Here is a 12283-nt window from a genome sequence, read left to right as displayed (position 1 = left end):
TCAGTTTCCCATTTCAGAAAACCAAAAAACAAGGTGTTTTGTTATTTGAACTTACCTAATTTTGAAATTCCTTATTAAATATGTTTTCCTTCTACATTTACATATCTTGACATGCTATATCCCTTGTTACAATGTATGCATATTTTTCCTGATAAATTGAAAGTTGATAATATTCATTGTTTCATCAAACATTTTGAGATTATATACTGCTTACTCAATATGGTATTTAATAAACTGTCAAAGTCTGGTTCCATGCCATTAATGTCTGTCATTTCAATCTGTATTTAGAATAGGTGACGCAATCATGCAGTCTGCCACGTACTTGTAGTGAGCTCCGTGTTGTTAGATGGTTCTGGAGAAGAAAGTTTGCTGTACGTGCAAAGGAGCCATGTTTTTTTTAACCTATGAAGACCTGCGTTCAGAATTTCACATTTTCCTTGAAGCAAATGGCAATGCTATCCAACACCCTAACAACCACATCCTTGACAGGAGAGAATGATTTTCAGGAATTATTTTCATGTGTTTGTAACCTCTAAAATTATACAATGATACTAAACTATTTTACAAATACCTATTGTGTAACTGGGATGGGTGCATAAGCACACTTTTGTAGCTGGCTCTAGACAGCTCTCTGATGAAATATCTATTCATTGTGATTTGGTTTTGTGAAGTACTCCATGTTTTATTGGCAGATATCTTCTCTTTAAGTGCTAAGGTTGCAAAATTGGAAGCATCTTGTAAGACACTGATCTTGGGAATGTACCAGATAAGTTCCACTAATTTTCTGTTTACCAGGCTGCTATGAAATGGTTAATATGAAATCAATTGTTGCTTTGTGACTGAAGCATAGTATTGCTTGCTATTTCAAATATAATTGTAAAGGATAGTATCTTTTCCCACAATTATAATTTCTTTTTTCTTCCCTTCCTTGTCATCTTTTTTTTTTCTTTCCTGCCTGTTCATTTACAAAAGAAATGAGATGACCACAAATTTAGATTTTAGGTTTTTCGTTATGGACCTCTTAGCTCACTTTAAACACAAAGCAAGAGATACAGTTTCCGCCAGACAATAGGGAGGCAAAAGATGCAAGCAAAACCTTTTGGATAGTTCATGCCAATCACAACTGTGACTGGTTATTTTTCAGGACCGTAGCATTAAACTCTCAAAAATAGATTTTTTTTTTTTTTAAGTTTACAACACAATTTCATTGTAAAAAAAACCACTTTCTCAACCTTGTGGAATATTAAATATTCATTTGACAAGGATGGACGAGGCAGCTTCAGAGAGTTTCTCTTCTCTGCTTGGTAAGTAAATTCACAGAAAAGTCTGTCACGAGAAACTATATGCAAGCTCTTGACCTGGGAACCTGGAACACCAAGGCTATTTTAGTTTTGTTCATTTTGATAACATAGGTGTAGAGACTGCAGTGTACCTGAAATGAACCAAGATTTCTTTATCCTCTCTTTTGTTCAAGGTTGGGATGCATGAGATAGTTGGCTTTTGTAGGCAGTCTGTCTTCCAAAAATTGGTGATGGTAAATGAAGAATCAAATACAAACAAAAATCCTATTCAAACTAAAGGACTACTGTTATATGGAGATGACAGGGCTTATTTTGTATTGGAAGAAACGCAGCTTTGTAAGCTTAGTTAAAAATAGACAAACAAGGTACAGCATATAGTTAGTGCATAAATAAAATAATTGTAGCTATAATTGCCAGTGCTGAGGAAGGCATGCTGAGTTTGGTGAAAACTGCAGCACTGGACACATAATTCGGAACACTTACAGCACTGGAAAATAGAACAACTTGAAAAAATTATTAGGGTTAATGAACTGCTGGAGGGTCAGATTATGAATATACAATACAGTGCTTTCTAAGCATATGTCTCTAAACCTTTGAACCAAATAAAAAGATGAAAGGTTGCTTTGTGTTGAACTACCAGGATGGAAGAGTACCACACTAGACCTTACTCAGTCAAGAAAAATCTGTTCAAATGTAGAGCTAATATTTTCTTAAATGTAAAATATTAAAGTTGAAGAAGTAGGAGGGGTAAACTTGCAAGGTGGAAAAAGGATAGATTCTTAGAAGTTTCTTGCATATCCAGAGGAAAAGGAAAATGAAATAAGTACCACATGACAAAGGCAATATCCAGTGTTGCCAGGTAATAGAGCCATCTAGCAGATAGATGGGATTTTGATGTCTCAACTAAGAACATGCCAGAGCTCTTTAATATTCTAACTAAAATATTGGTGTCCAGGTTAAAGATAGTAGTAACTACACTTAAACACTGGGTGAAACTGTCTTTATGAAATGAAAAAGTATCTTGAAGTACCAAAATTACATTATTATGTAATTGGAAGTTCTTTTAGTCATTGATAAAGGAAAAAGAAAGCACATTTAATTTCAGGAAATAGCCATCTTATTCAGAAAGCATGACTCTGAGGATCCTTTTCAGACTTTAAAAAAAAAATCTATAGGAACTTTGGAATGTATCTGTGGAAATGCAGCAAAAATAAGCCAGTTCTACTACACATAAGTACAAGGCAACCATGCTCCTTACTGCTCTTGTTGTTAGACATTATTAGTACAAAAGGTGAAGAATAATGAAGGAAATCAGGGAATCAGTGCTTTGAATATAAAAAAACCCCGCAAAACCCAACAACAAAGTTATATTATGTGTTAATGGATATATGCATTTTGCACTAGATATAAACAAACCTTGGCAAATGTTACAAATATTAATTGATACTTTCATTGAGGAATCAGGTTAGAATTGAAATACCCTGAACCAGAAATCTAGTTCAAAAAGACAAAGTATGAATTCCCATTGAAAATATTAGATTAAATTTACATGCATAGGCATTAATGAATCACTCAAAAGAGCTATTTTAAAAAGGAAATATTGAACAATAAGCAACAATTCTTTGCAACAGGCCAGAGAAGTGACCATTCTTACCATAAAGTTAGTAACTGAGAATAGAAGGGACTTGTATAGGCTGCTTTCCTTAATTTCTTCACATGATTTTATGATTATTTCAATCCCAGAAAAAATAATCAAAAGAAATATCCTTTTGCAGTGCTGTGTCTGGTGATACAAGATACTAAAAATGGTATAAAGCAGCAAAAAAATAATCCTCAATACTGAAGTGCTTCTCCTATGGAGATAATTTATCAGGGATGCTAGCAGAATGGAAATTGGCATTTCTGGTCTTCTGTTTAATCTAATATTTTAAAATTCTAACTGTTACTTAATTAATTAACAATAATTGAATAATTACTGAAGGAGGCTTATGATTGAAAATATTCCAACTCTTAATTGAAAAAAAAGAAGACATCTTGATTACATCAGAAATAACATTAAAATAATGGAGCCTTCGTATTTGAGCCAAGTAGGAAAGCACTTCAGTAATAGTTTTGTTTCTCTTCCATAGAGCTTTCCGTCTGAACATCCCATGATGCTTTAGTAGTCTAATCTCAATGTGTGTCACCAGTAGATGTTGTTCATATTACAGAACCCTGAGGTTTAGGGACTTCTCATTCCCGTTGTTAGGGTGACAGCTTCATTTTACTGCTATGCATCCTAGGAAATTTTTATCCTTGGTCTGTTGCTTGGCCAGCGCACCCATTACTGTCTTTAAAACATACATATATTTCTAAGTAAATGAAAGCGTTTTACAAAGAGAAATAAGCTTTAAACCAAATAATCGCAGCTGATATTAAAAAGGAAAAGTGTGGTCAGTTCAAATGTAGACCTGGTTGGTTTTTATTTTATTAAAAACAACTTATTTGGGATGTGTCTAGAATTTGGTGCTTAGTCACAAAGTTTCAACCATTAAGATATGCCTAGAACAAAAAGTCTTCCCAACTATTTTTAGGAGAAAAACTCACAAAGTTATCAAAATAAAGAGCACTGACTTTAAATATAAACAACTAAATATTGGATGGAGTACATGCTATTTTTTGCTTCACTTAAGTAGGTAACAATTTCAGTGTCTTTTGGTGAACAAAGTGGATATTTCCATATCTTTATGTATATCAAAAAATACAATATATGCAGTCTGTAAAAAATGTAAAATAGGCAGGCCCTCATTCATGTCATATGAGAAAGTGAAATATGACATGAAGAAAAAAAAATGTATAAACCTTTTAAAGGATTCAAATTCAGCAAAATGGAATTACTTTATTTTGGTTTTTGTAACAACAACAAGAAAGAATCCTGCAACAATGTCAGTAATTTCTACTGTAAACTGTAGATACCTAACAATGGTAGATACTTAATAACAGAAGGTTCAATGCATTGCTTGAAAATAGTGTTAGGTGAATGTTATGGAGCATGACAAAAATGGGTAGTGTATCTTGGACAGGAAAACAATACAACAGAAATACTGAAATAATTGAGATTATTTGATATCTTCATGATAATCTGATATTTGTAGGACTAATAGACGGTTAAGAAGAGTGTTATTGAGGATAGTAATTGAATTATAGACTCCTTCCTTTCCTCTGATTTCCTATCCTTTCTACTGGTTTACTAAAGTGCTATTCGTTTCATAGTGGGGTGAATGTAGCTCTGTGAAGTTATGATTGCTTTAAACTTGAGTAAGAAGAGGAGGAAGAAAAAGGCAACCAGTGTATGGTCGGTATAGAATGTGCTTTTAGCATTGATCTATAATAACTAAGCTGTGGTACATATCAAGACATTGTAAATGTATTGCTGTGAATCATCTAAAATGTTAATACAAAGGATACAGTCCGTATTAAACATTTGTCTTTAGAAAAAAAGTAGGACAAGTAGAAGCATTTTTGAAACAAAAAGTGAATTCCTGAAACATGGTATTTTGTCAAGGAACGAATTCTTTGGCAAATCTGCTGGCTGCTGTAGATCTAGTTACAGCTATATGTATTTCAGGTTCCTCTCTTTAGGAGTCTGTTCTCATCTCTTAGCTTTTTAAACTTGAGTGTTTTCCTCCCTACTTCCTCTCTGTATCTTAAGAACCTGTGTATTTACAAAACTTGTGTATCAGATAGCAGCAGAATACATTCAAAGAAGGAGGTGCTGGAATCTTCACAGTCATTGTTCTTAACCATCTGAATTTAACATACACGATACCAGCTGTATCCTAGCATCTGATCTTGATGAAAGACTGAAAGAAAATTTATTTTATTTAGCTTATCAAAGAGAAAGCTAAGCAGTAACTGGATCACAGGCTGTAATTACCAACACAAGGAAAAGCTATCTGATACCAGAAGACTCTCTAATCTCACAGACAAAGGTGTCACGAGATCGAGTGGCTAGAAGCTGAAGCCAACAGAGTTCAGAGTAAAACTGAGGTGCAGATTTTTACCACAAAGGTTAATTTACCATTGCAAGAGTTTAGCATACGAGATAGTAATTCCACAGCTGGCCTGTGACTGAGTGGAGGGAGCATATATTCTCTTGTGTGTGTCTAGGAGAAGTCGGAAAAAATCAAGCCCCTTCCCTTCTTCAAGGCTGTGTTTAGTGTGGAGAGCTGAGGTGAACGGAACAGTACCATCAGCCACAGCGTTGCTCCAAGTCTTGTCTGTAACTTCTTCCCATGTGGAGAGTACAAGGAACTCACTGTGTTCGGCTCTTCCGTTTCCATCAAGGACACAACTAACATTTCAATGCTCTTCAGTGTGCTGAAGCGCATTCGTTTTGTTGCTGTTGTTACCGTCATCTCCAAAATAGACTCATCATAGTTATGAGAAAAAAAGTCATGGACAACAAATTAACAAAAATCCATGGAGCAGTTTTAACACAAATGTACAAACTTAAATTAGCTTTTTCATATATGAAGGAATATTACTAACTTGAAGCTACATCAGTGAAAAAACTGAAGGAATACAATTTCCATTACCTTAAGCATGAAGGATCGTTGACAGCAGCAACATATGGTCTCCCTAACATTTCCCTATTCAAAAGTTGGGGGAGGTCATGAGTACAGAAAGCAAAGACCTGAACTGAGTGAGTAAAGCAGTTTCTTTGTACCTAATGGAGAACAGAGAAATTCAGTCTCTCCAGTCCGAAACCTTCTTTTTGCAGTTCCCTTTAGTGAAGGTGTTCATTGTGTTTCTTTGTTTCACTGGAGCTGCAACTTTCTTAGTAACTGCAGCCTAGGGGAAGGCACAGCCTGCAGAGCCTGGGAAATGCAGTTGGGTGTAGCGGGGGGATGGCCCCAATCCTGAACCACTGACTCCTCGTAGGATGAAGTGTCAGGGTCTCAGCTGTGGGCAGAGCCCGCCTGAGAACAGGTGGAGGGCTGAAGGCAGCCTTCCAGCAGATGAAAAGGATTGAGAAGGGATTGCTCTACACCAGGGTAGTGCTGGAATAATGACTCACAGATGAGAGAAGTTAATAAAGCTGATACCTGATGAAACTGTGTCTTTTTTGTCTGTTTTCCCGTACATCCAGAATAGTGAAGAAGGAGTGAAAAAGATTATTTAGGTATTCATATCTAGTCTTAGGCCAATACCTTAAATTGAGAAGCTGGCAAATTGGAAAAGCAGTGCTAATTTTTTAGCTATTTTATTTTAAAATAAAAAATTACAAATTATTAAATTTTCTTCATGGTTTGGGATATTAAATGTACTTAACTTTAGAAAAATTATTATGTTGACATTGTTCTAGCTAATTTCTGTATTTATTAATGGAATGCGGGGAGTTCTAATTTATGACCCTGAAATGGATGAGAATAGAAAGTTATATTATTTTGATTGTACTTTGTACAAGGTAGCCTTAGAAGTAAATCTGTTATCTGATACGTAACTGACAACTATATCATGCACACTTTTGGAAGATAATACAGCTAAGCATAAGTGCAACTGTGTCCATTACCTTCTGCTTGCTTGTAGACTTTGGGGTTTTTTGAGGAAAATATGTTGATGTGACTCATGAGAAATAGATCTTAGAAGTATCAGGTTGTGGTACTTACTGATATTCTTCTAACAGCTGTACTTCATTGCATTTTTTACAAACATTTAAGTTAATATTTTAACTCACGTTTTTTAAGTGTTAAAGAGATGATCAACTTAAATGTACTTCATTGATGGGTGAAGTGTACTGTGTTCTTATGCAATATTTTGATGAAAAACTTCTGCTAATAACTATCACCTTGACTTTCTTTAAAGGTCCTCGCCTATACAGAAGGCCTTCATGGGAAATGGATGTTCAGTGAGATTCGAGCTGTTTTTTCAAGACGTTATCTTCTCCAGAACACAGCTTTGGAGGTGTTTATGGCAAACAGAAGTATGTCTTTGTTTTTTTGGTGTTTTTTTTTTTTGCATAAAAATGTGCTAGGAGTTGTTTTCTGTGTAATTTATTAATCTTAGAATGTAAATTGTGCTTTCTTTGATAAAGTGCTTGTGTCTGTGTTCAATAATGCGTACTCTTGCATGTATTCATTGCATTTCATATTAAAACCAATCACATAAATAAATCTCATGGCTTTCTGTGCAGCAGTGAAATTTATTTATAAAAAGAGATCATTGCAATTGGTAAATTCTTCAAATGTTTGATAGGAAATGTGCTTTTTCTATGATCTTACCCCTCTCCTCCAATTTTCTGTGAATATTTTAGTGAAATATCTAAAAGGATATTTCTTTTTCTAATTATAAACTGACTTAAAGTTAAAAGGACCAGATCAATAAACATGTCCACTCAGTTTTCTGTATGTGCTGCTCTGAATCAGAGTTGAGTGGCTGGTGAGCTGTGTCAGTAGTTTTGTGCCGCAAGGAGCTCTGATGTAAGTTTTGATTTCAACTGGAGAGGGAATTAAACAATTTCTGGTCCTTCATGTTTTAATGCACCAGTTAGAAGACCAGATGCATGCTAAGTACAGAACAGCTTCCTAGCCTGATCAGAGGTTATATGGGTTAATGGTAAGCTGCAGTTCCTCTGAAGTGTACTTCTCTCAGGTCTTCTGCAAGATAGGAGAATTAGTACCAAAATGTTAACCAGCTAATGCTACATAGGTATGAAGTATGCCAGGAGTTTTTGTTCTGTCTTGGATCTGGAGGATAAAAGTGGAACTGACTTCTCATTCCAAATTAAAAAAAAAGCATTTTAAAAATATATGTGGGTGGAGAAACAGACTTCTGCAAATGGTTTATCAATCCATATTTTCTCTTCTTCATTTAGCTTCTGTTATGTTTAATTTTCCTGACCAAGCAACAGTGAAAAAAGTTGTGTACAGCTTACCACGGGTTGGAGTAGGAACCAGCTATGGTTTGCCACAAGCCAGGTAATTTAATTAAAATACTTTGTATGTTCTGTTTATTATATGATGCAAATTATATTTTTAAATATGTCAATACTAAAACATTATTCCTGTCATGAAACTCTAGATATTCTCTTTCTTGAAGTTACTTTGAGAAACAATACCCTTTACTTGTTATTATAGAATAGAAGCTAAAGTATTGCAAATTAGATTTTTTTTTTTAATCATTACAGGAAATAAGTACTTTCCAGTGAAGGACCAGAAAAAAAAATAACACCTTTTATCTTCAAAGTCTGTTTTTCAGTCAGTTTTTATAAATAGGTAGACAAACGTTCATCTTTGCTGTCATTGTTATACAGGACATGGAACTAAACTTGATTAGGTTTTGTGTTTGCCGAATGAATTTTTTGTATATATGCATATATATCTTCTGGCTTGTCTTTTATATGAATGTGTGCAAATTTTACTTCCTTGCTTATCAGTGTAGTAGCTATTTGCAATTTCCAAATTTCTTCCATTCATTAGTATAATGCATTATTCTTCTTCTGTTTCCAAAATTAAGGAGGATATATTTTGGAAAAGACCAACTAAGGTTCAGTTTTAGAGATTTGAACACACATGGACAAGTACAGTTTTTATTATCTCAACATCAATGTCAAATCAGCCTATGGTCAGAAATAAGGATGGGACCTGTGAGATCCTATACTATAAAACTATTAGTATTTCAGTGATGGGTAAGATGATCTTCATGTGTACTTCACTGAACTGGGGGGGAGGACTTCCTGCCTCAATTTTTTTTTTGTTTGGAAATGTCTGTTCAGACCTAAAATTGTTTTTGAGGGTGTATTAGCAGAAGTTTGGTGAAAAATGTTTAGTTTCAGGGTTAATTTCTGATCAAAATGAAAGAAGAATAAATAAATATAAGGAAGCGAGGAAACAGCAGGAAATTCACAAAATATGGTGCTTTGGGTTCAGATCTCCATTTGGCTTGACTTGGCCAAAAGCCATCATCAATGTAATGTCTGGGATGTATCTTCCTCTTTCTTTAAGTCATTTCCTACAAACTAAAATTTCATATTGTCCTTGTTTTATCCCAGTGCAGAATGTGGAAATACTCTGAAGTGTCAAAGCATTTGTAGGATTAGAAAACTATTTTCGTTCCCAGCTGAACATCATTCCCTGTCATGAGCTTGAGTCTCATGATGCCTAAGGCTTGATCTCTTGAATGTGCTGAAGTTCTTAAGCAAACTACCAAATTTCTCAAGTTTTCACTGAGATCAAAGGGAAGCTGGGGCATTTCTTTGGAAGGTGCATCTTGTTAATATTTGCAGCGCTCTTCCAAATACTCAAATTAAATGAGTTGCTGAGTATTCTTTTCTGAAATAAAAATGGCCACATGTTCTAGAACAAACAAAATGCAAATTCCTCAATCAGAATTTTATGTCTACAGTGACATTTTTTACTTTTGGAATTCATACCCTTTGTGCATTATTCAGTGCATAATTGTCTGAAAAAGTTTGTTGATATATAATTATTTAGAAAAGTTTCAGCTTCAATATTATATGCAGTTATTTCCATACCTTTTTGATTAAAGTTAAATTTGAATCGCAAATAGGCTTGTTAGTCTTCAGAATAAATCTGGCATATGGTCATGAAGTTGTTTTTCTTTCTTGATTTTGTGTAATTGTGGTCTGATTTATGCACAATAAAGACCCTGTAATCATGTTTTTTCCTTTTTTTCTGTCTACATAACCTTATTGTCTTCAGTAGGATTGCAGTGAAGTAACCGAGGGAAAAATCTGGCTTTATAACTGCTCTGTAGTTAATATTTAGTTGATGTTAGAATATAGTTTCCCTTCCTATGAATATGTTGGCTCTGGAATGCCAATTTTAAAAATTATGCTTATTTGTATAACTAACACAAGGAGAAATTATGCTGAGTAACCAAAAGGAGCTGCGCTGCTGCATAAAATGTTATCTTTTTCTTATGACCAATTTTCCAGCTTAAGCTGAAAATATTTTAAATATTTTAACAAAAGCAACTCTTTCTGGTTGTTTTGCTTAAGTTCTTTAGTTTTATTTTTGTAAGTAATATTTTCTCTCTAATAATACTGCAATAAAAATTTCATCTAAAGTTAATTACATTATCGCAAAGAGTTGCAATTAACGATGGAAATATTCTGGAGGAGTAAATTACATTTAATGAAGTATACAGACTTTAAGTGCATTTCTGTTTTTGTGGAGAAATCCTGTGATTAACAAAGATGGAAGGAAATAGAAGGAAAAAGCAATACCTATGATCTTCTAATGGCACAAAGTATTAGAAGCAGACAAACTGGTACCTCTTCCCAAGACCGTTACAGACCTGCTGTTTTGAGCAAGCCTCCACTTTGCCTTTTTGCTACCTTTCCCAACAGCCTGTCTAATGCTTTGATTCAACAAAGCATTCCAGCCTGTGTTTAATGTTACAAAGAAGTAATTACGTCCTTAAAATTAGTCACATGTTGAAAAGTTAGGGTCTGATTTGGTAATCAAATTCATCTGTCTTTGATAAATGTGTTTTCACTGTTCCTGAAACATGTTGCATTGATTGTAGTTTTTTTATGACCTTGCCACATGATACAACTGGGCAGACAGTACTGTGCCTTTTATTTAACGTATTTCTACAACTCCACGTGATTCTACGTAGGTAGAGTAATATATGCGTTTTTACAACACTGATAGCAGACCACTTTTTAGGGTTCTAACACCTCAGGTGTAATTTACTGATCTGTTTTTCTTGAGGGTAACATCACAGCTTTGAAACCAACAGTGAGCTGCCTGATGGTTTTGTAAGCATACAGAGATCAAAGAATTGGTAAAAGATACAGTATCATATTTCACCACTAAACATGTACAAGCACCTTCCGCTGAAATTCCGTGGGCTATTAATGCATTAGATAAAACAATTACTCTAGTTATTAAAGCCAAGAAATACAAATGATGAATTTTTTTTGCTGAAGGAAAACATGTATTTTGGCTGGTACAGTTACCACATTCAACATCAGCTCAGTGCTGTCACTTATCGCACATCAGTAGCTTGGTGATGGATTTCCAGATCTCAGTAAAGCTGGTTGCAGAGACTGGATTTGGGGAATGGAGAGGGGTAGGAGAACTAAGATTTGATGTCATCAAAGCATAACACCCCTTTTAGAGTTTTGATTAAAAGTGAATATTGATCAATCTCTTGTCAGAAGCTAGTGACTTTCCCAAGCCTTTTTTTTTTTCCTGAACAGAAGTAAGAAAACACAAAACATCAAGCAGATACTACATTTTTGACAAGATACTTGGAGATTCTTTGTATGAGATTGAATTGTAGCTAGCTAAAGTAAAAGTGATTGTGAAAGGGGGTGGGTCATGCTCCATGTAGGAGATATGTAACATCCTTTCACTCAACAAAATGCCATGAAGTATTTTCTAAACTGTCGTGGTTTAACCCCAGCTGGCAACTAAGCACCACCCAGCCGCTCACTCACTTCCCACCCCGCCCCCAGCAGAAGAGAGAGAAGTATTGCTGAGCATGATGTCATATGGTGTGGAATATTCCTTTGGTCAGTTGGAGTCAGCTGTCCCAGCTGTTTCTCCTCCCAACTTTTTGTGCACCCCCAGCCTACTGACTGGCAGGCCAATATGAGGAATACAAAAGTCCTTGACTCTGTGTAAGCATTGCTCAGCAGACACTAAAGCATCGCTGAATTATCAACACTATTTCCAGCACAAATCCAAAACATAGACCCATACTGGCTACTCTGAAGAAAACTAAACTCTGCCCCAGCCAAAATCAGCACATAAACATATTTAAAGCATATAAAACTTGAAAAAATTGGATCATCCCTCTGTACATCAGAAGGTCCTTTGCAGTTTCCGTTTTGAGTAGGTATTTCACAGTTCTCTAGAAGCAAAGGAGGCACATTCATTTGTGCATCTTCATATTGGTGATGGCATATTGAAGGAGAGAAATGGTTTGATCAAAGTTGGGTGGATTTAGCAAAACACAAAACAGTGGGT

The 12283-nt window shown here is 35.0% G+C and overlaps 1 protein-coding gene across 2 annotated transcripts in view; it reads left to right on the top strand.

The window, feature by feature from the left end:
- Nucleotides 1-12283, top strand: part of NBEA (neurobeachin) — a 509094-nt gene that overhangs the window by 397457 nt on the left and 99354 nt on the right. For both annotated transcript variants that reach the window (XM_086771979.1, XM_086771978.1), the window contains exons 41-42: nt 7149-7266; nt 8158-8260. In XM_086771979.1, coding sequence (XP_086628105.1) covers nt 7149-7266; nt 8158-8260 — 221 coding nt within the window. The remainder of the gene's footprint in view (nt 1-7148; nt 7267-8157; nt 8261-12283) is intronic.

This window comes from Chlamydotis macqueenii, chromosome 1, assembly GCF_036417535.1.
Source record: "Chlamydotis macqueenii isolate bChlMac1 chromosome 1, bChlMac1.mat, whole genome shotgun sequence".
Taxonomy (NCBI): Eukaryota; Metazoa; Chordata; class Aves; order Otidiformes; family Otididae; genus Chlamydotis; species Chlamydotis macqueenii.
Note: the sequence above shows the minus strand (reverse complement) of the source record. Positions and strands in the feature narration are given on the sequence as shown.